The 27,084-nt window shown below is 40.8% G+C and overlaps 2 protein-coding genes across 2 annotated transcripts in view; one reads left to right on the top strand and one right to left on the bottom strand.

Annotated features, from left to right (window-relative positions):
• The window catches only part of abhd16a (abhydrolase domain containing 16A, phospholipase), a 14,535-nt gene extending 3,326 nt beyond the window's left edge, over positions 1-11,209 (top strand). The window contains exons 4-20 of the mRNA XM_085177679.1: positions 1,569-1,655; positions 1,929-2,014; positions 2,114-2,187; positions 2,349-2,456; positions 2,901-3,015; positions 3,099-3,200; positions 3,310-3,373; positions 3,487-3,536; positions 3,839-3,962; positions 4,411-4,515; positions 4,602-4,665; positions 4,838-4,894; positions 8,052-8,114; positions 8,215-8,291; positions 10,250-10,348; positions 10,448-10,494; positions 11,120-11,209. Of these exons, the coding sequence (XP_085033805.1) occupies positions 1,569-1,655; positions 1,929-2,014; positions 2,114-2,187; positions 2,349-2,456; positions 2,901-3,015; positions 3,099-3,200; positions 3,310-3,373; positions 3,487-3,536; positions 3,839-3,962; positions 4,411-4,515; positions 4,602-4,665; positions 4,838-4,894; positions 8,052-8,114; positions 8,215-8,291; positions 10,250-10,348; positions 10,448-10,494; positions 11,120-11,203 (1,406 nt within the window). The 3' untranslated portion in view covers positions 11,204-11,209. The remainder of the gene's footprint in view (positions 1-1,568; positions 1,656-1,928; positions 2,015-2,113; positions 2,188-2,348; positions 2,457-2,900; positions 3,016-3,098; positions 3,201-3,309; positions 3,374-3,486; positions 3,537-3,838; positions 3,963-4,410; positions 4,516-4,601; positions 4,666-4,837; positions 4,895-8,051; positions 8,115-8,214; positions 8,292-10,249; positions 10,349-10,447; positions 10,495-11,119) is intronic.
• vars1 (valyl-tRNA synthetase 1) lies at positions 8,005-27,084 on the bottom strand. Its single transcript, XM_085177653.1, has 29 exons — positions 26,934-27,084; positions 26,061-26,419; positions 25,833-25,976; positions 25,540-25,741; positions 25,338-25,453; positions 24,682-24,757; positions 23,143-23,243; positions 22,922-23,049; positions 22,668-22,832; positions 22,499-22,580; positions 22,288-22,407; positions 19,601-19,709; positions 19,328-19,507; positions 19,028-19,152; positions 18,793-18,896; positions 18,540-18,698; positions 17,922-18,012; positions 17,687-17,792; positions 17,461-17,531; positions 17,125-17,250; positions 16,934-17,038; positions 16,351-16,498; positions 15,839-15,966; positions 15,402-15,557; positions 15,086-15,310; positions 14,841-14,952; positions 12,649-12,824; positions 12,130-12,279; positions 8,005-12,046 (listed from the first exon to the last, which is right to left on the bottom strand). Exons 1-29 carry the CDS (start codon positions 27,067-27,069, stop codon positions 11,978-11,980), a joined length of 3,969 nt encoding a protein of 1,322 aa, XP_085033779.1. The 5' UTR covers positions 27,070-27,084; the 3' UTR covers positions 8,005-11,977.

The following is a 27,084-nucleotide window of genomic DNA, read 5'->3' as shown; positions in this document are numbered from 1 at the left end:
TGTCCAGTGGGAAGGTTATTTTTGTAAATTTGAAATTATTTCAGGCTTTTGAAGCCACTGCCTTGGGGTGTGGGAATGTTTAATAGAGATTTTCACTATTGTTTGATGTTTAAAAGACCTGAGTTAATCTATAGATTTGAGTAAATAATTGCTAAATGAATTGATAATAAAAGTAATTGATATTTGTGCCAGATATGTTGATGCTCCAACAAGTTGCAGTTAAAAATGAGTCTCACGACGCCAGATGATAATTTAGTGAATATATTATAATACATTGTGATGATGATAATAATGATGGTAATAATAATGTTATTTTGCTGCCTCTGGAAAAAAAGTGAAGCAAGTAGTTTTTGTTTGATGCGCAGTAAAAATAGCTTTGAGCATCAGTTTGATTATTTAATGTGGGAGTTTTTCATTGTTCTGGTTTTTTCTACATTACGTGTGTGTTTTTTAAATAGATTCATATAATTATACCAGTCTCTTTGTCCAATTCTGCTCCTTTGTATCCTCAGTGAAAAATGGCAAATTAAAAAAGAAGCACTGAAGCCATTTTCTCATTCTTTGTACTTCTAAAATGTGAGCTTCATGGGTTTAGTGGATGTCGTTCTCAAAAGCTTTAGGACCATTTTGGTGTTATTTATAATTTGAAACTGACTGAAGGTAGAATACATGGTAATTAATCTAGTGTAAAGACATTATAGATATTATGAGAAGTGGTTATGAGTACAAAATGTGAACATTCTAATTATTCTCTTAAAGAAATGCGAGGCTTCAAAACAGGTGCATAACCTGAGAGAGTCATATTAAAAAAATGAACTGGAGCACTGAGAAATAAAATAAATATTAACTTAAGTTAATATATTGATTTTACCCTTCTGTCCTCAAATCATAAGATTAATGATTTTTCTAAAGCTTTGCCTGATTAGATGCAATAACAGTGTTTACCATCTATGATATCCGACCCTGCAAAATGAAGAAATGTGGTCACAAAAAATTAACAAAAAGACGTTAATTTCCGATTTTTGGGGTTTTTTCAGATGCATTTATGGGTTCATGTGTATCTCAAAGAATATTCAAGTTTTTACTTGTAATTTAAGATTTGTTTTTTTATTCACTTGATATTTTCTTTTAGGTTTTACTACAGAATATTACCTCCTTCTCACTGCTATTTTTTTCATTAATTTGCTTAGAATGGTTTCAAATAATCATCACCATAATTTCCACTTAGACACATGTGGCCATATTTCTCTTTCTGCTGAGAAAGGGGGTAAAAATTACCATTAGGAGATGTACTTAGGAACTGCTGTTCACATACGTGTGGGAATAATATAAAGCTAATCAACTGAAACACCCAGTAAGACTGTGCATCAAGAAAGTAATTGCTTGAGGTTGTGTGTTACTCCTTAGTGTAAAGTGCTTATGATATTGATTTATGCACATGGTTGTAGGGTAGCTGTCAGCTTGTGAATCTTTTTATCAGTGCTTGTTAATGAGCCTCGAGTCTGGCAGACAGATGAAGGGGTACACTATTATGGTGTTTGCATCACTGTTACTTTGTCTGTCTTTAGGCTTCATCTGCAGCAGTAAACTGGTTCCTGTGAGTCAGTATGTGGGAACTGTTCTTGTGTGTCTTCTTGGAGTGGCCTGTCTTAGAGGTGAGGCTGCTGATTTGAACTCGCTGGGAGACGATGAGTAATTCAGTTCATTCATCTTTCGAGATCAAAACCAATGCTGTGTATGCTGCATGCCAATAAGATTTTATTACCATTGAGACAGTTGAACAAGGTCTACACCCACGAGGCATACTAAACGTACCCTTGAGGATTTGCAGTGAAATGTGTTTTGTGTCTCACATGGACTTTGCTATAACTCCATCTGTCTTTGCTTTACCCCCTGCCTCCCTTTGCTCTTTTCATTTATCGCCAAAGGGTGGGGGAGATTTAGGAACACTGATTATGTTCAGTTTATCACAATTCTTGAGGAAACCAAGAAGAATCACACCCCAGCAAACAAGGTAAGATCATAGCAGCTGAACTCAGAAGCTCAACATTAATACTGTTTTGAGAATTAAGAGAGATAAATGACTAAGACCTATTTTCTGCTTTCCTTCCAGAAAAAACTGAGATGCTATGACTTTGACTTCTCACATTGGCCTTTGGATTTCAGCTGGACAGAAGTCAGCAGTCCGTAAGTTTGTTTAATCTGTAGTGAACCTGAGGTCGCTGCTTTTCTCTTCTCTGCTTATTTTAAGTATATGAATTCAAAGCAATGGGAAATACAGCTACTGAATGTCAAATGCTTTGTGGCTCACTTGATTCATTGTAAGCCTTTGACTACTTGTCTGACAGAAAGCTGTCCAAGGCTGGCGTTTCTCTGCTGAGGCCAGAGCCCAGATTAAGAGGAGCAGCAGACAATGTCCTCCACTCTGTCCGCACTTTACCATGCCACATCATCAGGTAAATGCAGAGTTTGTGTTACATCTCTTTTCCACCTACATGGTGTCTGTGCTGGTACTGATGCAGGCTTGCCTGTTGAGATCCATTTCTGCATGTTTAAGAATGGATTATTAATATCATAGCCAGTGGAAATTTGGGTAATTTCCATGGGCACATCGGGTGAAGCCTCTGGCAGTAATTGATGAATTTTGTGTGGAAGACTCTCCCATAAAAAAATAATATCTTTTGTGGTGAAAATGCCTGGACCCAGCACCACACCTGTGGAAAAGGGGTAACACTGATCAATGATTTGTTAATTGCAACGCACAACGGAGCACAAACTCTTAACCTTAGTACTAGGCATCCTATTCCATCCCCTTCAACCCTTTTTTTTTTTTTCTCTGAAAATATTTTTTAGCCTGTTAGCAGTTATGCCACAGTGTCATTATCTGTCTTTGTCTGCAGTTTTGTCATTGCCAACACGTTTGGGAGGAGGATGCTGTACCCTGGCTCTGTGGGTTTACTGCAGAAAGCCATGAGACCAATGCTGCAGCAGGGTCAGGCTAAATTAATAGAAGAGGTGGGGAAAGAAGCATATTTGGTTTCTCATATAGAGTATAATAAATGCACACACTCAATCATTTTTGTCCCACTTTGTCACAGTTTGACGGCCAAAGAAACAAGCTGGTGGCCTGCGACGGTAATGAGATTGACACAATGTTTGTGGATCGAAGGAGAGATGGGGGACAGAATGGCCAGACTCTGGTAAATGTCTGCAGTGATTTGTTATTTTATGCCTTGGGCTTGTTCCAGGGTCCGACATCATTTCTGTCGCGTTGGTCACGTTACAGCTTGTTCTCTAATTCTGCCACAGGTCATCTGCTGTGAGGGGAACGCGGGCTTTTATGAGGTGGGCTGCATGAATACGCCGCTGGAGGGTAAGGAATGCTTTACTTTCCAAGAGCTGAAATATTTTCTAGTGACATTTAAATTTTGTGCAGTGGGAAATTGTCGCAGTTATAGTTCAGTATTGTGCTGATGTACACTGTAGGTGGCTACTCTGTACTGGGCTGGAATCACCCTGGCTTTGGAGGCAGCACGGTAAGCAGTGTTGGTAGATTTATTTATTTTTTAATCATAAAATAGGTCTACAATGTATGTGCTGCATACTGTACTGCTGTGTGCTTGAGTTAGACCAAATAAACAGCTCAGTGGAAAATACCAGTATGTGGAAATTCTAGTTTTAGCCAGGGAGTATTGTTCAAGAGGAACGTGTACACTCCCATTAAAGATAAAATCATTTGGGAGGTTACTTAAAGTGTCATTGTTTATGTGTAGGTTGAGCCTGTTAATTTAGTCATGCATGATGGGCGGGTTTTTTTTAACCTGTATTTTCCTTTCAGGGAGTGCCGTTTCCCCAGAATGAGGCCAACGCCATGGATGTGGTGATCCAGTTTGCAGTACACAAACTGGGATTCAGCCTCAGTGACATTGTTATATATGCCTGGTCCATTGGAGGATTCACAGGTTCTCAAAGACAAGAACAACACATGCTATTTTTTTTTCCAGTTTGTTGTGCTAAAAAAAAAAAAAAGTAATTCTAACCTTGAATACCCAGAGGTAAAAATGTAGCACCCACACAGAGCTTCAGGATACTGTAGAGTAATCTTAATTTAACCTGTTTATTCTGACCATGTCAACAAACATGCTAATGTTTCAGCCTCGTGGCCCTCGTCAGAGCATGGCTGGAATAAATCGCTAAAATTAAGATTAGTCAACCTTATCCCGAGGCTTTGTGTGTGCGCGGTACTGTGTTTAGCTTTTGGGTATTCAGCTAAAGTACAGTACATGATCAGCACTTTAATGTTAAGTGTGAATTATGGTATGTAGTCCTTCCTCAGGCTTATGCTTATCCCTTATCTGTGTTTTCTTCTCTTTTTTTTTTGTTCCTCTGTCTCTTTATTTCCCTTTTTAGCCAGCTGGGCAGTGATGTCATACCCAGAGATCCAATCATTAGTGTTGGATGCCTCCTTTGATGACCTTCTGCCTCTGGCCCTCAAGGTCATGCCTGACAGCTGGAGTGAGTCCGAGATGTTAAAGATCTCAAACTCTATGTAGCAACTTTTTGTAGAAGTCAGTAACTTGAGTGTATTTGGTCTCTTTCAGGGCCGTTAGTACAACACACAGTTAGGCAATACATGAACCTCAACAACGCTGCGCAGGTTCTCAAGTGAGTGGGACAGTCTGATTGCAGTGACACTAATCGTGAAAAGTCAAACTCTGAATCACTGAATGTTATGCAATACAGCCGCTAACAATAGCAAAACTACATTTTTTTTTAGTGGATTGCTCACAGTTATGTGGTTGATGATTAACACAAGCGCATGCAACTCTTTGTGCAGATACCAGGGACCAGTCCTGCTGATCAGGAGAACCAGAGATGAGATCATCACCACAACGTAAGTCCACACATGTCATGAAATTTATAAAGTCCTTCAAATGGCTCAGCATGGCAGGTTTGCTTTTTACTGCCCAGCCCACTGCAGAAATGTCCACTCATGATGCAGTCAGACCACAGAAAGTTCAGTGATTGCTGGTGACATGAAGTGGGCAGGTTTTCTCACCACTGGGGTGAGCAATTAAAGCAACTATCAATGAGAATGCAGGGTATTGTTGGTTGATATGAGATACGGTTACCTAGGTAACCAGAGCCTGGAATATCTGGTAATTGCATCAACCACCAATGCGTGACAAACAAAACATTTCCGGTGTGGACTTTCCTAAGCAGGGACTTTTTTAGGGGAAGCTGAATTTAGAGAAGGAGAAAGAAAGCGCTAAATGACATCTCAAATTAAAAATGCTCCAAGATGAAGGAGATGGGGCATGTCTAGTTACCCAATATCAGTTTCCCAAAACCTGGGACATACTTGGTGACCTGGACACACTGACACACACAAGTATCTATAATATCTAATTATTAAGTACACTGAATTACCACCCATAGTATACCCTTACTTCATCCATAGAATTTGCTACAGAGGTGTGCATTAACATAGTGAACATAAACATTCATCCCAGAGTCATCCTGGGCATGCTCTATGCTCACGGACACTACAAGAAACTTACAGAGATACTACAGCTCGGACTTGTAACATTTAACTTGCTGAAGCCTGTAAAGTTGAGTATAATTAGAAGAAGACTGAACAAGTGTGGCTTGTTTGGAAAGGTTTGCCGGGAGAAAACCTCCCAGATGCCTGCAAAGTTGCATCTGAACAAACAACAAGACTTCTGGAACAACGTCCTTTAGACAGACGAGACCAAAGTGGAGATTGGTGTAAACCAAACACGGCATATTAGCACAAACACCTCATACCAACTGTCAAGCACAGGGGTGAAGGGGCTGCTTTGGTCTTGTTTTGCAGACACAGAACCTTTTTGCCTTGCAGTCATTGAGTTGTAACTCCTCTGTTTTCCAAAGTTTTCAAGAGTCAAATGTGAGGCCATCTGTTCTTCAGCTAAACATGGCTGAAATTGGGTTTGATCTGAAGCACAGCAGCAAATCTACAGAAGGATGGTTGAAAAAGAAAATAATCAAGGTGCTGCAATTGTCCAAGGTCCAGATCTCAATCTGATTGAAACGCTGTGGCAAAAACCTTAAAAGAGCTGTGGACAAACAAACACCCACAAACGTCAACGAACTGAAGCAAAGCTGTAAAGAAGAGTGGGCCAAAATTCCTCCTCAACGATTTGAGAGGCTGATAAAGTCAGTCAAAGAATGCAGAATGCATAATCTAGGAAGAATACTACAAATAAATTAAGTTATAAATAATTCATGTGATGAAGCTATGTCTTCGCATGCCTCAGCATATGTCTGAATGCATGACTTACAGGTTTGTACTAAATACACAAGCAAACAAATCCCTTAACTTGAGTTTCACAGAAAGAAAGGGAGAAATAAGAGTCACAATTTAACACTCTTATTGAAACGCTGTGGCAAAAACCTTAAAAGAGGTGTGGACAAACAAACACCCACAAACGTCAACGAACTGAAGCAAAGCTGTAAAGAAGAGTGGGCCAAAATTCCTCCTCAACAATTTGAGAGACTGATAAAGTCATGCAGAAAATAATTAAAAGAAACAAATAAAAAGCTCACGCTCCAGACTGCTTCAGGTTTTTTCCTACTCTTAGGTCTGTATAATAGCAGTGACAGTGGATTCTGGTAACGTGGCTGACTCTCAGGCACACAGCTCTGGCTGTGAGTACAAGATCCCCACGTAACCCTCCTATTTAAGCTTCACGGTTGTGAGGGACAGTCATTCAGAAGAAAGTTGATTAATATGGATTAGATTGTAAGTAATATGAAAACCTTTTAACCCTTGTGTACCAAGCAAACAGTTGTTTATTTATTTCCACAGCACTACAATAATGTAGTTGACAAAAGCAAACTCTCACAATACAGAGAGAAGTAGAAAGTTCACCCTCAGTCACAAATTGACATATTTCTTGGATAAGCAGTAACCAGAACTTCTTACTTCCTTTGGTTCGGTTCATTACAGTTATGAGATAGCTGTATTGTAGATTTCTCTTGGAAACTCCAGGGAACATGAATGCCAAGTTGAGCTTTTGACTCAAACTGCAGAAAATATTCAGTGCAGCGATATTTGATTTGAAGCCCTTGCACTGGGTGTTTCAGTTCAGTTTGCCTTGTAACCACTACAGGGAACGTGAAAGGAAAGTCGGTGTTTGTTACTTACAGCATTAAAAATCTGATTAAAAATCAGTATTTATCTGATGATGATAACCGTCTGGATTTTTCACAAGTTCCTGTGCTTTTTGTCCAAACTATTTCCAGTAATAACATCCTGTAGTCATAATTTCAGTTAAGGTTATGAAAGTTTTGTGTTTGTGAATGGATTTGGTTGCTTCTATTTTTTTTTTTTTTTTTTTTTTTTTTTGTTAAGAAATATTATTTAAATGTGAAAATTTGAAATGTGATGAAATTTGAAATGTGTTTAATTAAATATATGAATAATACAGCAGTCTGAGTGAAGGCAGATTCAGATGGATTTAAAACACAAATTCTTACACAAAGTTGCTGCAGGATGTGAGTTTAACTACAAAATCTTAAAGGCACTCAGCAGTCTTACTCTATATAGGAGTACAAGCAGAACACCACCAGTTGGCAACTAGTTGAGTGGAGTCTCCTGTTGCAAAGAGACCCATCGAAGGGTTGCGTTTATCAGCGCAATCCTTTTCATATTGATTGCAATCTGTTGGCGCTCTGTCTGCAGATAAATTCAACAGCAGTTATTTGCAAACCTTTATAATCTGTCTGAGTGTGATTGCAGTCAGTCTGAGTCGGATCATCGTTGTTTGGAGATAGGTTGCCTCCTGCAGGGTGATCTGTGCAGTTTCCTTGTGATTGTCCTGCAGTCAGTTGCACCAGGCACACCTATGTTTCCTCGCTGTAAGGAGAGGCTGTTGTCACATTTTTACTCTATTCACATTTTGTTGTTTCACATGTAGTTTTAAGTGTTTAGTTGGTTAAAATAACCTTTTTATTGTTGGATTTTTTTTTTTAAGTAATTAAACTTTGAGTTTTATTTTGCATTTCAGGGGTCCAGAGGACATCATGTCTAACAGAGGCAATGACCTCCTGCTCAAGCTGCTACAGTTCAGGTTGGTCTCTTAGCCTTCAATGTTCTTATTGTTCTCGCTGTTCAGTCAATTTGCACTTGAGTAATACACTTTTTAACTGGCGATATCATTTTCTGGACAGGTATCCCAAAATAATGACAGATGAAGGGATCAGAGTAGTCAGACAATGGCTCGGAGCCTCCAGTCCATTAGAAGAAGGTACGTGGCACAGTAAAACATGTTATCGTAAAAGTCTGACTCCTTTTAAACATCTAAAAACTATAATTCACATTTCCTCTTCGTGATGGTTTCCTTGGACAGATCTTGTGTTCTGATTACTCAACAAATGATTCAGATTGTGTTGCTCTGGCTGAAAATCTTCACAGCACAGATCGTTTGCCTCAGGATATTACAGTAGACCTTGTTGAAAAATTTACCCCAAGGTACAGAGTTACAGTGCACAGTGCACAACCTCGTGTTTGTAAAACCGATGATCATGCGCCTGTTTGCATTTCACCTTCAGAATTTGTACAATGCAGAAAATCTTTGTTTTGACTCTGAGGTCATTTAAATTAAATAGGTTTTTATTGTTTTATTCATTTTTATGGGTAAAACTTTTGATAACTTTGTCACATTATGGCCAACCCTGCATGAAATTTTTACTGGAGGTGCGATCTGCCCAAAAACTAAAGTGATAAAGTTTTGAAAATTGATAACCTGATCTGGGTCCAGGAGAGATGCAGTACTGTTGTGAAATGGGAGAAAATTGGGCAGATTCTGCAATATAATCATAAATACATTAAGAACGAGTGAATTTATTGTAGAGGGAATTTCCAGCCTTGTGGTGGTTGGACTCGGACATCTACAGTTATGCCCTTAGGTATTTAAAGAGTTTGTACACCTGACAGGAGGTTTTGAATCAAACAATCAAAAAAGCAGGCTTACCAAAAGTACTGTATCACCTGTTTTCAGATGCTTAGAAGTAATCGGACCAGTGGCTTACAGTTTCATGGCCTGGTGAGGCCTTTTCCCCTTCTTATTAAGTGACGATTAAACCAATAAGAGCTGAAGTTATATTTGGTAGCTTTTTACTCTCAATGAGAAGACCAGAGAGGTGTTTATGTAAGTGAAGGAAGACCATCATTAGGCAAAAACACAGACTCATCAGAGAGAATGTAAACTCTAGAAGTGGTCAAATAAACAATCTGATTCTTTCTTAAAAAGAAGGAATGCACTCACCAGAGGTAGGCAGATCATTGTGAAGATCTACAACCAAGAGGGGCATTTGTGAATGTAAATACAGAGGGTTTACAATAAATTGCAAACCACTGGTTACACACAAGAACTAGTAAGGACATGTGCATAGTCCTAAAATAAAAAGTATGAATGATGGGAAAAGTAAACCTATGGAGAAACAGAAACTGCTCATGATTTGAAGCATACCACGTTTTCTATAAAACATGGTGGAGGGTTATGACAGTGTAACTAGGTCACTGATGTTTGATGTTTTTGTGACTGCTGATAGAAATGGCAACATGAACTGGGACGTATACAGAGCTGCAGATTCAGCCAGATGCTGTTAAACCGATCAGGTAGCACTTTGCAGTGCAAAGGGATAATGACCAGAGTGGTTAAAGCTAAAGAAATTGGATGGCAGTCATTTGATCTCAACACAAATAGAGCTTCTTTTCAATTTTTACATGCAACTCACTGCAGCAAAGAGCCACAAATAAGCAGTAACTAAAGGTGGCTGCAATTATAGGCTTGGCAGAGCAAGGCAGGAAATACGGCATTTAGTGATGCCTATGGTATCTACACAGGTACTAATTGAATGTAAAGGATTTCATTCAAGTATTATACTTAAAATTATTATAATTTGTCATTTTACTTTTGAGCGTCGGGAAATGAGGACAGCGTTTTAAAGTGGCTGTTATTCCTTAGCAGTAAATGCAATGTATTTTAAAAACAGCTTGAATTCAAGCTTAGTCTGCCCTTCACTCCTACAGAATCCAAGCTACAAAATTAACTTAACTCATTGCTACAAAATTTGTGGAATTGTCCAAAAACATGTGGTCCTAAATGTATTCAAAGTGTAAATTTTGGCTATATTTAGGACACCAACTTGCTCATAAATTTGTATTATTAACTGTATAATAACACCAGCTCTTTGTCTGCAGCGTCTGTGTACAGTGGCTATGAAGTGGACGACGACTGGTGCGTGTCTGTGCTGCAGTCCTATCAGGCAGACAGAGATGTTTCGTTTCCATGGAGTGTTGGTAAGCCCTGGGCTGCTTTCACATTTAAAAGGCAAATAAACTCCCCACAAACATAAAGAGTGTTTTTAATACAGTCTGATGCACTCTTAATGTTACCAGGTGAAGATATGACTCTAGAGGGAAGGCGGCAGCTGGCTCTATTCTTGGTAAGGAAGTCATCCGCTGTTATCAGTGTGCTACATCTCCGTGAGAACAGTTATTCCCCTGTGTGGCTTAAAGGGCAGCCACTTGTCTTTATCTGATCTGTCCAAGTTTGATTTTAATACATTCAAGTCCCACCTTTTACGCTCAGCATCTCATTTCCTTTTCTCCGTAAGCCCCATCTTCTCGTTTTAGGTCTGTTTACCTTCCCCCCCCCTTCTATTGCATCCCCATTTTAAAAAAATAAAAAAAGATCACAGCTATTCAGACATCATTACCACTAAGGAACACTTTCCTGGTCGCCATAGCAACCAGCTCACCTGTGCTCTCAGGTTGACTGGTGTAATATATTTCACTGCGCTCAGCTTATTGAAGTCATTTAACATCAAACAAGAGGAGTGCCATCAATTACAGCTAATGCTATGCTTTTCCTCCCCTGGTAATGCCTTCTAAATTAGGCTTTATTCACCTCCTGTGTAAACCCTTAAGAGATGGGAGAGATTTGTAAGGCACTGAGCCAGATAGACCAAACCTAATATAATCAAGTTCTGCACTTTTTGTTCATTGCCCTCCCACACCTCTCATTCTACATTCCTCCTCCATCCCTGCTGTCTTTTTCTTTCTCTCAAGGCACGGAAGTACATGCGAAACTTCGAAGCAACACACTGCACTCCTCTCCCCGCCATCGAGTTCCACCCGCCTTGGAGACTGTAAAAAAGGGGGAAAAAAAGCCCACTGATGGATGGACGAGGGCAAAGACAGAGGACTCGTATGGCCGGTGGTCAGAGTTTGTTCCTGGCACAGCGTGAATGTACTGCTGTGATTTTGTTCTAGGATTTTTCTAAGACGAGTTGTCGCGTATAGTTTTGCCGTGATGGCATCTAGAAGTATCTGGTCTACTATTTATGCCCCCTCAGACAAATCCCTGTAAATTATAACATGTTTTATTTTAGTTTTTGTAATGAATTCTACTTTTCAGTGTTTCTCCTTTAAAAAGAAAATAAAGATGCATTTTAAATAAATGCACAAGCCATTACTCACTCCTTCCAGTCTCCCCCTCTTTGGCTGTATTTCTAAAGCAGCTGTAAGTAGAAATAGGTTGTAAGTGGATTAAAAAAATTCCCAATATTGTCAGGCCAGAAGAACTTAAGTCTTTAAAAATGCAGCCGAAGCCTTTCAGGTTCGTTTCCTTTCTGCAGGCACCGTCTTTCTGAACAAAGCTGTATCCTAAAATGATGCTCTTAAATGTTCTATTAAATATGCCGAATGAAAATTTGACAAGGGATTTGATTCTTTTGTTCATTATTTGATACGACTGCTCAACACTTTACAGATTTACAAGCGAGTTAGATTAATAGATTGCTTCACATCCCGCTGTCTGGAACAAGAGTTTTATTGAGTATTGTCCATTATTCACATTTGGGAAAAAAAAAAGAAAATTAACGTGACATGAAAAAAAAGCAGATTTTACATAAAGCTAAATAGGAATTAAATCATTTTCCTGAAGTTGTCCATGGCTTCTTTCACCTTCTCAAGCTCAATCTGGCTCTGTCGTAGCTGTGGAGAGAAAGAGGAAGTTTCTTATTTACAAGGAATTCTTACATCCTGAGAATCCTGGCGAGTCAATTTCCTTTTCCCACCTTCTCAGCATCCTGCTCCTGCACCTTCACCGGCACCTTCTCCTTGTAGTCATTCTTCCCCATCTTCTCTCTCAGTTTCTCCATCTGTTTCTCCAAATCACCTTTCTTCGTCATCAGCTTAGCCACTTCCTTCTCCACGTCAATGAGACCCTGTGGGGGGGAAAAAAGAAGTGAAAATGGGAATCACAGCTAAAACTTGTGATCCTGTTATTTTTGCTCTGTAATGGAGAAACTAAAAAAACAAACAAAACCAAAAAAAAAACACTGAACTGCCATTCAGGTGGAGCAAATTTAAAAATGGCATCCCTGATAGTATAAATGCATATCTACTCATATCTATCAGGCTATTCACAGGGGAATTCACCTAATTTAAAACTTGGAAAAAAGAAAACCTACATGTAAAACACTAGTGCATTCATACTACAAGGGGTCTAAAATACACACTTAGAAACACACACCTGATATAACAGACAGATGGAAGGATACAAACAGAACAGGGCAGATTATACTGGCCCTCACCTTGAGCATAAGGTTGACAGTACATCTGTCAGAAGCGATAGCCACAGCACAGCCTTCTGGGACAGGCTGGTTGGCTGTCAGAGGGATGACGGCCTGAGAATAAGACAAGGTCTGGATCTGCAGACTGTATTTCTGCACCAGGGACACGGTTGCAGAGTCTATGCACTGGAGGTAGCCTAAGAGAGGAAAATACAGATGGTAAAGGTTTCGAGCATCAGAACAGTGCATTCCAGATGAGCTATAACTCTGATTCAGTGCATACACATCCTCTACATACTGGTGTGCAGTATAATTCATTTTAATGAAGCATATTTTATAATAACAACATATGGTATGTAAATGCTTTAACATATTTTCCAATATCTGTATGCCAAAGTTGAACTATAAAGTAGGAGAGGTTGGAAAATATGTAAAGTAGCTGAAAACTGCTTGTTAGACTCTAATCCTTCCTTTTAATAGCAAGTTTACTTCTTTAGAGAATCAGAAACTTTTCTTGGAGACTTCTAAAGTCTTCGTGTGTTTCATGCCAAACTCTTGTTGCTATAGTCCACTCGATCTGTCACTACAGTTGCTCCCCTCTTTAGATCTTTAAATCATTGCTTGTCATAAAACGCAGCATTACTGCCATCAGATTCAAAACTATAATGGAATAAAAATAGAATGCTCAAAAAAGTAAAATAGGGGAACACTCGATCATCCCAGTATAACATAATATCCCTAAAATTTAAGTGGCATCAATCTGTCCAGTCAGAAATACAAAAACCATACAGAATCATGTTCACCTGCTTTGGTGCAAATGAAAGTTGCTGGAGAAGCAACAACAAGACAACCTCTGGAAATGAAATGGTTTTCACAGGTGACGGCCACAGACCATTGCTCTCGCTCTATCCCTCCTGATTTTACTTGCTGCTGGTTGCATGAGTCACTGTCTACATCCCACTCAGGTTACTCAGTGAGTCCAGCTCCAGGATGGCCACATCCATACAAGAAGATTTGCGGTGTCTCTCAGACAGACACCAGGGGACATGAGGAGAGCTGGGCATACTTGGCAGCAGGATTGGTATCTGGTCCATTGTGCAGCAGAGACAGAATGACCTCCAGCAGGTTATTCAAGCGCATGTTTCTAACCAAACAGTCAGAATCAGACTCTACGAGGGTGACAAGTGGGATCTGTGCTCACAGCCAAGCACCATGCAGCTCAACTGGCATTCTCCTAGGAAAACCAGAACTGGCAGGCTCGCCACTGGCATCTCATTCTCTTCACAGATGATGTTGCAGGCAGAATAACATTTGCCACAGCATCTCCAGACTATTTCATGCTTGTCACATGCTCAGTATGAACCTGCTTTCATCTGTGGAGAGAACAGGGCGCCAGTAGTGGACCTGCCAGTTCTGGTGCTCTCTGGCAAACTCCAATCAAGCTGCACGGAGCTGATCTGTGAGCACAAATCAGATTGCCAGATCAGGTGAATGTCGCCAGGTCCTCACATATTTTGTTTCTAACAGTTTGATCTGAAACGAGGATGTAAGTAGCCTGCTGGAGGTCATTCTGTAAGGGCTCTGGCAGTGCTCCTTGTCCCACAGAGAAGAACAGATAGCATAAGAGCCAGCTCTGCTAGTATCCCCAGGTATCACCTCCACACTGTTGAGACTGTGGTGGGGAAAGACAGCTAATCTTGTGATAACACTTATGAATGTACTGCCCTGGATGAACAGGACTCAATGGGCTTCAGATACCGACTCGAGCTACCAGCAGTGACAAGGATACTAACAAAAAGCCGAACTAAAGGAAACTCAACCAGGAGGGCAAAATTTTCTGTGGTCACCACCCCTCCTCCCAACTTTCTCTGTCTTTGTTGCCTCTCCAGTCCACCTGCTGTCACTTTCATCTGCACCAAACCATTGTGAAGTGAATTCTAAATGGTTTGTGCTTCCTAACTGGACAGATTAATATCCCAGAAGCTTAGCTGGGACTGTAAGGTCAAGTGTTCCCTTAATCTTTCTGAGCAGTGTGCAAAAAGATTTCCATGTGAAGCTGGCAGGCTTGTGTGAACATGCTGAATTGAGCTAATTTCCAACTGTAAGTATAGCATTGAACAGACATGCTGGTTAATTTCCACATGAAAATAGATGAAATATGAACTAAAAATTATTTTTAGCATCACTTTTAGAATTTATTTTGTGTGTCTTACAGTCAGCTCTGGTCTTGGTTAGATTGTAGTCAGCCCTGAGCGATCGGATTGTCTTGACAATGGTCATTATGAACTCCATGTCGCGGTCCACCTCCTCACTGTTCCAGCAGAACTACAACAAATCACAGGGAAAAAATGTAATTGCAAAAAACACAAAACAGCACTCTCCACAAAAAACTTTTTAAGGCTATTTGAGCATCAGTTAGATTCAGCACAAGCTGCCCCCCCCCCCTTCTTTTTCTCACCTCTTCGGTGGTGGGATATGATGTGACGCAGATGCTGGGAGGATCGCTCTGAGGTTTTCTTCGTGGTAACCTCTGATAGAGCTCCTCAGTGACGAAGGGCATCAAGGGAGACAGCAGGCGTAGACCAACCTCTAGACAGGTGTAAAGGGTCTGTCTGCACACCAGGGCTTGTCTCTGGCTCGTGCTGTCTTCCTCTGCTTTACTGAATACTGGTTTCACACTTTCCTGGAAAACAAGAAGAGAGAAAGGAAAAGATAAAGAGGAAGTGGAACTTTCATGAGACTCTGGGCTGCTCAGTCGCCTACAAGATCCTTACCAGGTAGATGTCACAGAGCTCATACAGCCAGAAGTTGTAGATGGCGCTGGTGATGGTCGGGAAGTCGTAGGCCTTGAAGCCGGCGTCACAGAGTGTAACAGCGGCGCTCAGCCTGGACAGAATCCACCTGTCAGATACGCTCTCCTCTCCAGATAACTGAGAGGATCGACAGAAGTGTAAAAAAGAAAAAAGAAAAAGAGATATCTTTAGATTCAGGCAACACAACCCCGTACCAGGTATGTCCCAAATGTCAATGTGTGCAAATCTACGAATACAAATCATGGCAAACTAAGCCCCCAAACAAACACTGTTTTGTTTTTTGTTTTTAAACAGAGATTTGGTCAAAATGTGTTACGCATGTAACTCGAGAAATATCAATAAGCATGGAACAGTCTTTGTTTATGTTCTGTATCCTTCATCTGTTCCCTTGGTCTCACCTGGACTTTCTCTGAGGGTACAAAGTTGTCTCCTAGAGTCTTCATGGCAAACTTCACAGCATTCCACAGTTTGTTGCAGAAGTGACGGTAGCCCAGGATGCGGTTGACATCCAGGTTGATATCTCTACCTGCGAGATTCAGAAATGAAGATTTCAGTAAATACCAAAGAACGACTCCAGTGGAAATCAAGCTGTATACTTGTTATACTTGTTAAAATGTGGTTTTCTATCTGCTAGAAGAATTATCATGAGTGAAAATGGCATTAGTGGCCATAGCTGTGGGTACTATAGCATTGGTCTGATGAAAGAAAAGGTGCAGATCTACACCAAAGTCATTTTCAGGCATAAAGGGATTCATTTACCTGAAACACTCATGAATGTCTACTTCTGATTGACAGAGATAAGCTTTATGGTTTGTAATTAATGTATATGAGTGAATCTCAAACACTGGTCATTAAAAGGAATCTAAGAAGAAAAAAAACAGGACAAACAAGGAAGACGTAAAAAGTTCACCTTGGCTGGTGTAAGCACACAGAGCAAACCGGAGAGCATCTGTGCCACACTCTGGGATGCCATTTGGGTAGTCTGACTTCTGGCCCTGCTGCGCTCTCTCCACCTCCACAGGATCCAAGTTGCTGTCCATCAGCTGGGCATGAAGACCCTAGAGGATAGAGAGTAAGAGGACGAGAGATGTTTTCAACAATTTTCTCTTTTATTCTTCAGAATATGAGACCTCCTTCGACTGCCTGATGTTTAAACTGGCCAGGGAGGAAAGGACCTTCAGAGGGAAAACATTCAGGGTTAAGCTTAGTTTACAAGTCCTTCAGTGCCCTCTAGAGGACAGGTCTGTTTCATCTGACTGAACATTTTCCCCGCAGCTGGTGAAGAGATTGATGGACTCAATAAAAGCTTGTTGGAAGCAGAAAGAGGTGCTTAATAAAGCTTATATAAGAGTAAGGGCCTCAAGGGACCCATAAGAGCATGGTGACTATGTAAAAGACAACCCAAACAGATGGGAGAGAAGAGTATGTATATTTATGTTTGCCTAAGTGTTTGTGTGTATCTGAGCGTGGATTAAAGGCTGATTAGGCTTTACCTCCAGGGAGATCCCTGTAATGACGTCTAGAGGGTCGATAACGTTGCCCAGAGACTTGCTCATCTTCCTTCCGTGAGCATCACGTACCACTGCATGCAGATAAACCTGACAAATGAAACGAAAACATCAGTGAGTCATGTAGTACAAATATCACATCCTGCTGTGTCAGTGTCGTGGGTGATTGGTCTCACCTCTTTGAAGGGCAGCTTGCCTGTCAGTTTGAGACCCATCATCACCATGCGGGCAACCCAGAAGAACAGGATGTCATGGCCCGTCTCCAACAAGGTGCCGGGGTAAAACACCTGCAGGTCCTCATTCTAGAACCAACGACAACAAACACATTGGGAAAAACACCGAATGACTAATATTTTAGGAGGGTTTTTTCTTTTATACTATGAAACCAGAAATCAGGTATTAACATTTCCATGTTTCTCTTTTCTATTCTGCTTAAGGTATTCTTTCAGTCTACTGAAACAATGTGCCCTCTGTGTCAGCAGAAAGAAAGTCATTTAACCTCAGTGTTTTACCTCATTAGGCCAGCCGAAGATAGAAAAGGGGAAAATGCCAGACGAGAACCAAGTGTCCAGAACGTCCTCGTCTGAAACGCAGGAGCAAAAGTTATCTAATCTGCATGAATATGGCGTAGAATTAATTAAATTAGGTGAATGTGTGTGTTGGCGCATTATGAAGTTATTAGATAACTTTACAATAATTGTACTACGGAAAAGAAAATTAAAAACAGCTAAATCTCACCCTGTCTGAGGGTAATTTTGTCGGCAGACACATTAAAGCGTTTCGCCGCCTTCTCCCTGGCCTCTTCCTCTGATCTCCCACTCATCCAGTAATGACCGTCCATGTCCTGCAGGCAAAAGAACAGAAGAAGAAATAAATCAGGGAAACAGACAATGACATGCACGATACGGATGCAGCTTTTATCTGTCATCTGAAGTCCTCTAGACCTTGACAACAGAAAGAGAAGTCATCTTACCTCTCCTGGTTTCACAGACGGATCGCTGACAGTGATGAAGTAAGCAGGAATACGGTGACCCCACCACAGCTGCCGAGAGATACACCAATCCCTGAAAAAGAAGACAGAGAGAGACGGATGTGAAAATGAACTCTGTGCACACTTTCTGATAATCATCTCCTTTCTAGTCCTGAACCAATTTGTTCACTAATAGGTGAGGCGATGGCAGAAAATTAACTAGCATCAATTTTAATAATTGATAATGTAATATATTCTTTTTTTAATTCAACTTTCTCCGGTTCTGGCTCATCACTTTCTATTAACTAATTTCCTTTTTTCCTGTGTGATGAGAAATCAAATATCTTCGGGCTTAAACAAGCTTGTTTCTGAGAAAATTTCATCTGTTTTAAATAACATATTAATCAAATAGCCAAGGAAATATTCTGCCAATTAACTGATAACAAAAAGACTTCCAATTGTAGCCCAACTACAGTAAAGTTAATATTTCCTACACTGAAATTGACACCTTTTCTCAAGATTTCTGTTTAAATGCCTAAAACCGCAGAAACCGAAAGTGTCAAAATGCTTAAACTAAAAGCTTAAAACTAAAAAAATAAACAATCAGGAAGCAGTATTTACTTAATGTTGTCCAGCCAGTTGAACCATGTTTTGAGATGGTGGTCAGGGATGATTTTGAGCCTGCCTTCTCTGACAGCATCAGCAGCCTCCTTGCCCATATCTCTGCAGTCTACATACCACTGGGGCTTCAGCAGCGGCTCCACAATGTCCTTGGAACGGCTGATAGGGAACACGCACAATGGGGCTTAAATACATACAGATAAAGGAAGCTCAAACAAAAACAACCCATGTCCAGCTTGTGCACAAATTTTACCTGCAAACTGGGACAACCATAGGGTTGTCTTTGATCTCTTTAAACTGGCCTCTGTCTTTGAGAGCCTGAAGCACTGCTTTCCTGGCCTCAAAACGCTTCATGCCCTGGGGGGGGAAGGACGAGTTAAAAATAAAAAATTCTGAAAAATAAGATAGCCTCATGAAGCAAACTATGAGAAAGCATGACTTTAGTGTCACACACTGCAGGGGGGAAGGATGATAATGAGACACTATACCAAGAAGGGAGGAGGCACGTTAATGAGCAGGCCATTTTCATCCAAGATGTTGATGAAGGCCAGATTGTGTCTCTCTCCAACCTCGTAGTCATTATGGTCATGAGCCGGGGTGATTTTGACAGCGCCTGAACAGAAAATGGTGCAGAGAGACAGGCCAAGCAGAGAACAAGGGAAAAAAGAAAAAAAAAGAACAATTGTAATGAGGCAAGTGGCTGGGCTTAACGACTTGTTATGATTACTTATTCTCGGCACACTGTAGACCTGCAGCTATGACATCTTTTTTCTGTACCCCAGGCCTACCTGTTCCAAAGCTCATGTCCACAAAGTCATCAAAGACTATGGGCATCTTGCGGTCACAGAAAGGATGAAGAACCATTTTTCCTTTCAGATGCTGATATCTGGCGTCGGCAGGGTGAACGGCTACTGCGGTGTCTCCAAGCATAGTCTCAATACGAGTCGTGGCCACGATCACCTCCTCATCTGAAGGACAGAGAAAGAACAAGGAGACCTGTATCGTAACAGCAGCACAAAGTGTCTTTGTTAACATTTTTTGCTTTCCATAAATTTACATACCAGATCCATCCACCTTGTAGGCAAAAGACACCAAGACCCCAAACTCAATTTTCTCCTTGTAACCAGGCACAGGCAAAAGAGTCCTGCCAGCGAGCTCCTTTTTATCCACCTGAAAGCCAAAAAATACATTTAATCAAGAGGGGACACAATGCCTGTCACTGCCAAAATGGCTCTGTTACTATTACAGCCTAATAACAGGGTTATCAGTGGAGCCTTTTTCAGGGTATTTATTCTGTTCATGCAGTCACACATTTATACAAAAAAGCCTAACAAAATAAGCAAGAGCCCTTAAATGCAAAAGTGTTTCATTTTGTATTCACACGAGCAGGAACTTGCATGAATTACCACATTACACAAAGTAAAGATACAATATCTCATCACAGTAAGTAGTACAAAGAATCCAAGAGTCTTTTTTCAATACTTCAGACATAATTCCGTAGGTAATCTAAAGGTTTGTGCTGATATCCAGTCCTAGTAATCAGTGGGTGACATTACCTAATGTAACATTGCTTCATCAGTTTGTTAAAAGAACGCAACTCTATCATCGAGATGTGATTCAGTTTTATGCTAATGTTCCTCACGGCTTCATTAAGACATTCTCACATCATTATGAGAACGAGCTGCAGTGCTCACGCCACATTTACCATATTTGGAAAGCACATCTAATGCCATGAAATACACGAGCTCAGGGATATCATACCATAACACTTGTACTGTATTATGATGGTTAATTTGATCATTAAGAGACGCCACATCCAATATCTGGCTATGGAATAAACATCCATACACTCAGACTAATATTAAACTGTAGCTTAGAAATGGAGCAACAGTAACAAACTTCATCTCCTGTTAATACTGTTCATTAACTTTACTAATCAGGACTTCAGATGGGTGAACTTTTATCTCTTTCCCCCATGAAGACAACATTTGACAACCTTCCTAGTAGCCTTAACAATTAGTCTGACACCTCATATATCAATAAAGATGTAGTTTGGCGACCAAGTAGCTACATAGGTGGAGACCATCCTCACTATCTTCTGATGCAGAGTTAGTCATTTTGTTCTATAAGCAGGCGTGAAATATCACAGAACCTGCTCAGCTCAGGAAAGAGCTTCAAGGGTTACAAGGTAGTAGACTTTCAAGGGCTAAAGGGACAATAAATGTGAAATTATAGAGTGAAATGAGTGAGGGCAGGTCTGTGTACACCTCCTGCATGTAAAGGCATGCTGATGGTGTCTTTGGGCTCTGTGTGATGTATCTGGACCAGTGCTGCTGGTCCTTAACATATATCATATAGTTTCATAAAAGAGCGGCTTTGAAGTTTCCTCTTTGTCACAGCCGCAGATCGCCGGACTCACTCTTATGTGTGGTTATTAATTTGTTCTGACAAGTCAGTGCAGACCTCTGTTACTATTCACCAGCCTGTTTTCCTCCGTTTCATCCACAACAGAGTAATTCACGACAGCCATTTCAAAAACTGGGCAGTCTGCTTTGTGCCTCCTCCTTGTTTGTTAGCTTTTAGGGTTGCGTGTTGCCTGGTGTGAAAGATTAACTGCACCTAGAAGGGCTTTCATGTTCCTGACTGTTATTTTTTTGTTCTGTAATCTTTTTTTGTCTGAGTCCAAGTTGAAAAACCTCCAGGAGAGCATCTTCCTTGCAGTCCTATTTTATTTTTTTTGCAAAACAGTAAAACCTTTAACCCATACTCGATAACTTTGTTAACTCTCACTAAACCTCTTTCCGCCTGGTTAGTTAATATTGATCCCCCTATTAAGTTGGGGTGGTATCATTTGTTTGGCCTAAGTTTGATTTGAGCAGAGTGTACCAGATTTGGTACATTTTTTTCCTCAGGGTAACTGTTCATGGGGGAGTTCAATATAATAACAATATAATCATGTTTCAATGAGCTTAGCAAATCCACAAGATGCATGTGAGACAGCTCCATTTATATTCTTTATATACTTGTCTGTGAATGTCCATCCTAGTATGAGTACCACTGCGGCTAGAGGTGAGACACGCCAGACATCCCCCAATGCAACATCACAATACTTAACTCAAAATAGGATATTAGTGTGACTTCCAACATTTATCGATATGTTGAATGTTAAAGTAATATATATTGTAATTTATGACCCTTTTTTCAACTGTAAATTGCATTCAGTCCAAGGCAGACTGCAACTGTTTACACAAAGCTCGCCTCCTATCAGACCACCTGTGCAATTAGCTTGCGATCAAATGTGGTTGTGCAGCACCCTCAACCTCTTGGCAACCATTTAGTCATCACAAGTTGAAATCTGCCAGAATGTGAAATAATTCAATTTAACCTCCAGGTAGCCACCAATTTATTTGTAGATGTGTCACATTTTTATTTGTGTGACTGAGCTTTTAGCTTGTCTTGAATTAGGAGGTAATTTTGTCAGTTTACGGATGGGGTTTTTTGGTTCAGCCGATTTAATTTTCTCGGCTAACATTACCTCAGGGTGTGGTGCACTCTGAGCACCGCTGTTCATATCATTCCAAAAGTATTTTAAATATTTCATTAAACATCAATATTTGTTGTCCCTGTATTGATCCAATGTTGCCATGGAAAATATCTCAGTGTATCAATATTCCCCCCACTTGCAGTTGTCTTGGGGTGAAAAAAGGTCCCGAAAATGAGACACACTGCTTAACGCAGAGTGACTTGCCTCTATGTCAGAGATGGCAGAGTTTAGTGTACAGGACCAGTTGACCAGCCTCTTGCTCCTGTAGATCACTCCCTCATCGTGCATGCGGATAAAGGCCTCTTGGACTGCATAGGAAAGTTTCTAGAGGAGCCCAGGTAAACAGAAAAATTTTATTTTTTAACTATTATTGAACACAAAATGTCCCACACTTCAAAGATTTTAGAAACCTTACAGGATCCATAGTGAAGCAAGCTCTGTCCCAGTCCAGGGAAGAGCCCAGTTTCTTCAGCTGATGGTAGATCCGGTCTCCTTTCCTACAAGGGAAAAAATAAATAATGTGGTGTTTTTTCCTATTTAAGAATGTTTAAATTGTCACTTTTCCTGCTACTTCTTTTACTCACTCATTCTTCCATTTCCAGACTTCCCGGATAAAGTTTTCCCTGCCCAAGTCATGACGGCTCATGCCCTTCTCTCTCATCAGCTTTTTCTCCACCACCACCTGGGTCGCAATGCCAGCGTGGTCACAGCCCGGGTTCCACAGGGTGGTCTCACCTCGCATCCTGTGCCTGCACAGACCGGATGGTAGATTAGCTCAAACATATTAGCAGAGAGAAATTTCATCAGTTAACAAAAGAATTATAGTTTATTAAATTACCATCTGGTCAGACAGTCTTGGATGGCGTTGGTGAGGGCGTGACCCAGGTGAAGTGATCCTGTCACATTAGGTGGAGGGATGCACATCATGAAGATGCCCTTAGCATTTTCCTCACTGATACTCTTCCTCTACAGAATATAGTGACAGACAGGTTATTTGAAGCTAAAATTATCAATTAAAAATCTAATTCAGGACCATTTTTATAATATCTGAGGACTTACCCCATACTCAGGCTTGAAGAAGCCCTGCTTCTCCCACCACGGATACCAGGCAGCCTCCACATACTGAGGACTGTAGGAGTCAGGAAGTGGACTAACAACATCTGGCAGCAAAGGTGAGGAAAAGGTTGAGTAAAGCATCTGAAGCTCACTCAAGTGAAATGCTGAAAAAACTACTAATATCATAGCCTGAAAAGAAGGTGCACTTTTTTAAAATACGTCATCACTCAGTGGAATAATAAAATAAAAATAAAATGAATAAAAAAAAGCTGCAAAACCCAGAAGGACTGAACGTGAAGGTCAACAAAGCACAATAATACACACATAATATACGATGAGAAGTGTGAAGACACTTGGATGTTAAGCTTTCTAGCATACATACGAATATCAAATCCTGAAGCCTAGAATCTGTTCCCCTAAATCTAAAGAATACTGTGGTTGTCTATCCTGTGTGTCTTTTATTTTACACAGCACCTACTTGGTGAAATGTCCACATTTATCTAAAAACTAAAAACTGTGGAGTGACCACAGGCCTGAGCTACAAAGCAGGATTTGGTGTTTACTGAGGCAACTTTATGTTTAAACCTGGATTTTCTGGGTAATGACAGTGGTGAACTTGTGATGGGATGGCGCATCACCATGGTAACGTCTGCTGCAGATCCATCTTGTTATAAAGGAAGTTAAGTTCAAGAGAGGGGGTCAATTGGTACAAAACTACCACCCACTGATCAATCAATTCTCCGGAAAATAGTGGTACCATTAACGTGGACCTCGTGCCCAGACAGCAGGAAGGTCTATTTTATCCAGTTTTACTTCCTGCCTTTAAAAAGCCTTTATTGACATAGTGCAGACACACACACACACCTCTATAAACTAACTTGATTGACAGTGGGGGGTTTAAATACTAGGCCACAGCTTAAATCATTTGTGCTTTTGGTATCAGACACGTCACACTTGTAATGCTTTTAGCCCACACTGTTTGAACTTTGCATATTTTTCAGATATTACAGTCTTTGTTGTTTTGCTGCCAACAGACCTGTCAGTGTTGTTTCCCCTTTCCTGCCCTACTCTCCTACTTTGCTCGTCAATTCCCTCTTTATCACGTCCAGTCATTAATGACTGTTCTCTAACTAAAGGACCTTGTTCTACCAGACCAAGCAGCTCTCCAGCATCTTCAGATCTCCACTTCCTTCTTTCTTTTTCTTGTAAGATGGAAGTACTGGTAGACTGTCTTTTTGCAGTTTTATTTGTTGGTTTACTTTTTTACCTCATTAGTTTAGGGAGAGAAGCTCTTGGTCCTACAGCCCACTGACCCTAATTTGTTCCACTTTTTTGCTTTCTTTTGCCAGGCCATTTCCTCTGTTTTATTTTCTGTTTAAATTAAACAGCTTGAAACTTAGGTGTGGCATCTGCTTTACAGGTTGTGGTCACTGAGATAAGGTAACTTCAAAGTGCAAGCTCAAGGGAAGCTTCCCTGGAACACTAAGTTACGTGCAATGTGCTTACAGTACACAAATCAACTCAAACATAGTGAACACTCACCTTTTTTTTCTCCAGCAGAGGTGGTCATGTTATATGTAATCACTCCCAATTCCTTCTTCTCAGGCTTGGTCTTTTTCTGAGAAAAAAAAAAAGATGAGAGACTTTGAAATAGTAATGTCTTCAGTGACTGTGTCACTATCAACTACAAATCAGATGGCTAGCTCAGGGTCACCCTTTCGAATTTTCATTTTCAAATTTTTGTGTTCCGTACATTTGTTTTTCTTACAGGTGAGGCAGTTAGCGATAAATTGTACTTTGTCCTTTTATGATGTCTTCCCTTATCACCCTCCTCCCCCTTTCCCCCCATATCCTGCCTTAGACTTTGTCATACTGTACACGACATACAATATGTAATAACTGAAATGGCATGAACAGAAATGAAGAAATAAACAGATAAGCTCTGAACAAGAGCAGTCTATGGAGAATTTATACAGCTGATCACAGTGCATTGAGATCATAATTTTGACAGAACACAGCAGGACTAAAAATAAAAAAACAAGAAAGTGCTTGTATGAATTTAATATGTTATATAAATCACTTTCACTTTCAAGTAGAGTAGAAAAGCACTACATAAGAACAGATGATTTACCATGGATATTTGCGATTTTCAAAACTTCACAAATGAATTTCTCTTTGTACATGTTGGGTATTTATACCTCAGATGGCGGCTGTGTCTTTTTCTTTGCTTCCATTTCTTTCTTCTGTTGGAATTTTTCAAGCTTTTCTCTCTTCTTTGCTTCTTTCTTCAGCTGGGCCTCCGTCTTCGGTGGGCCTGAGAGAGGAAACATCACAATGGCATGAGATACTGTACATTACATTCTGCTAATACTTATCAAGTGATTCGTTGAAGTTCCTAACCGTTTGCTGGAGCGCTGGGAGAGTCAGCAGCAGGACTGCCATTAACAGCATTTGTAGCAGCATTTGTTTTTGGTGTGACTGGGACCATCTTTTCACAAAGAACGATCTCCCCCAGTACCTTCAGGAACTGCGGCTGATTAATGCAGGTCGTGAACCATCTGGTAACATTCGTTACAGCCTTCCTGTCTGATGGCTCCAATGCCTGAGTATTCATAAAAGCATAATAAAGCTTATCTGTTCAGAAGCCATGCAGAAAAACCTGTTAGACAGAAAGTGTAGCGCAGCACACATACATATTTGAAGGGGAGTAAAACAGCTGCAGCTACAGCCATATCAGCCAGGGTAATGCTCTCTCCCACCAGGTAGGTTCTTGGTGCCAAAGCCTGATCGAGAACCTTAAGAACACGCATCAGCTCTGCACGGGAACTCTGCTGGAGCTGAGAATGCACAAAGAGTAGGAGAATACATTTTTACATGAACAAATCAGACACACATTCAGGTCCAAGGAAGCTTTTAAATACCTTCTTATCCACTCCTGTCACCCCCATCAGAGGGAAGACCACAGCACACGACACTGGGGTGAGCTCATTGTCTGCAAAGCTGAGCCACTGCCACACCTGGCTCTGCTGCTTAGCATCCAGACCAGCCCTCTTTCCCTGAAAGGCTAAGTACCATGACACAGCAGTGGCCCCGCTCACTAGAGACTCACCATCCCCAGCGGCGGCCAGCACCAGGGCTGGTCTGGAGCGGGCGTTCAGAGATGCAGGAGGGTCCTCTGTGATGATCTGCGGCCGGGAGGACGGTCCATATTCTGCAGCTAAGAGAGCCAGAAGGCTCCTGAAGTCATCAGGGTGAGGAGACACGTAGAGAGTGGTCATCTCTGGTGAAGACACATTCAGGTTGCATAAAGTAAGAGAGAAACATTCATTTTGTTGCTGTAATTGAGCATTTCCTTATCAGACTGGATGGGTGTGTTTGCTGGCAGAAACACTGTTATGCCAAACTTCATGCCACTCAAGGGGCATGTCCAGAAGGTGTGTCAAGTTTTTTTTAAAGCAAACTGTTTTAAACATATTTAATAAAATCAGCTTTAAGCATGTCACAGTGGGTATCAGATTAGCTTTAAAAAGGATAGATATGCTAGCCCGTTAACTCTTTGTTTCACTTTCTGCAGCTCTGAGCCGTGGCACCTGTCAAACTGATGAAAACTCATGCAAGCAGGCTAGTTAGCTTAAGCCAAGGAGTCAAACTGAAAGAAGTTTTTCTTCAGCAGCTCCGCCGTGAACTTTAATAAACCTTTATTCAAGCTGCCACAACTTTAAATTCACCAGAAAGTAAGCGTCTAAGAAACCTGCGGCTTGCTATTAAAATGTTTTAAAGCGAGTCATGCGTACCTTTGAATGAAACAGACGGAGAAGTCAGCTCAGTTAGCACACACACACAGCCACATGAATGCCAGTCTGATGCAATGAAACGGCAACGACGAGTTCCGGGTTTCAGCCGTCGCTTCCGGCACAAAACGGAAGTCATGTTATCTACAACCCT

This window comes from Neolamprologus multifasciatus, chromosome 11 (genome assembly GCF_963576455.1).
Source record: "Neolamprologus multifasciatus chromosome 11, fNeoMul1.2, whole genome shotgun sequence".
NCBI classification, from domain to species: Eukaryota; Metazoa; Chordata; class Actinopteri; order Cichliformes; family Cichlidae; genus Neolamprologus; species Neolamprologus multifasciatus.
The sequence above is the reverse complement of the archived record's forward strand: the minus strand, read 5'-3'. Positions and strand labels throughout refer to the sequence as shown.

Coding starts and splice junctions, on each gene's coding strand:
- vars1 (XM_085177653.1), bottom strand. CDS start 27,069: ATGACTTCCGTTTTGTGCCGGAAGCGACGGCTGAAACCCGGAACTCGT. Junction 15,967..16,350: donor GTGTGCTTACACCAGCCAAG/GTGAACTTTTTA, acceptor TGAATCTCGCAG/GTAGAGATATCAACCTGGAT. Junction 12,280..12,648: donor CTGTCAACCTTATGCTCAAG/GTGAGGGCCAGT, acceptor TCCCCCCCACAG/GGTCTCATTGACGTGGAGAA.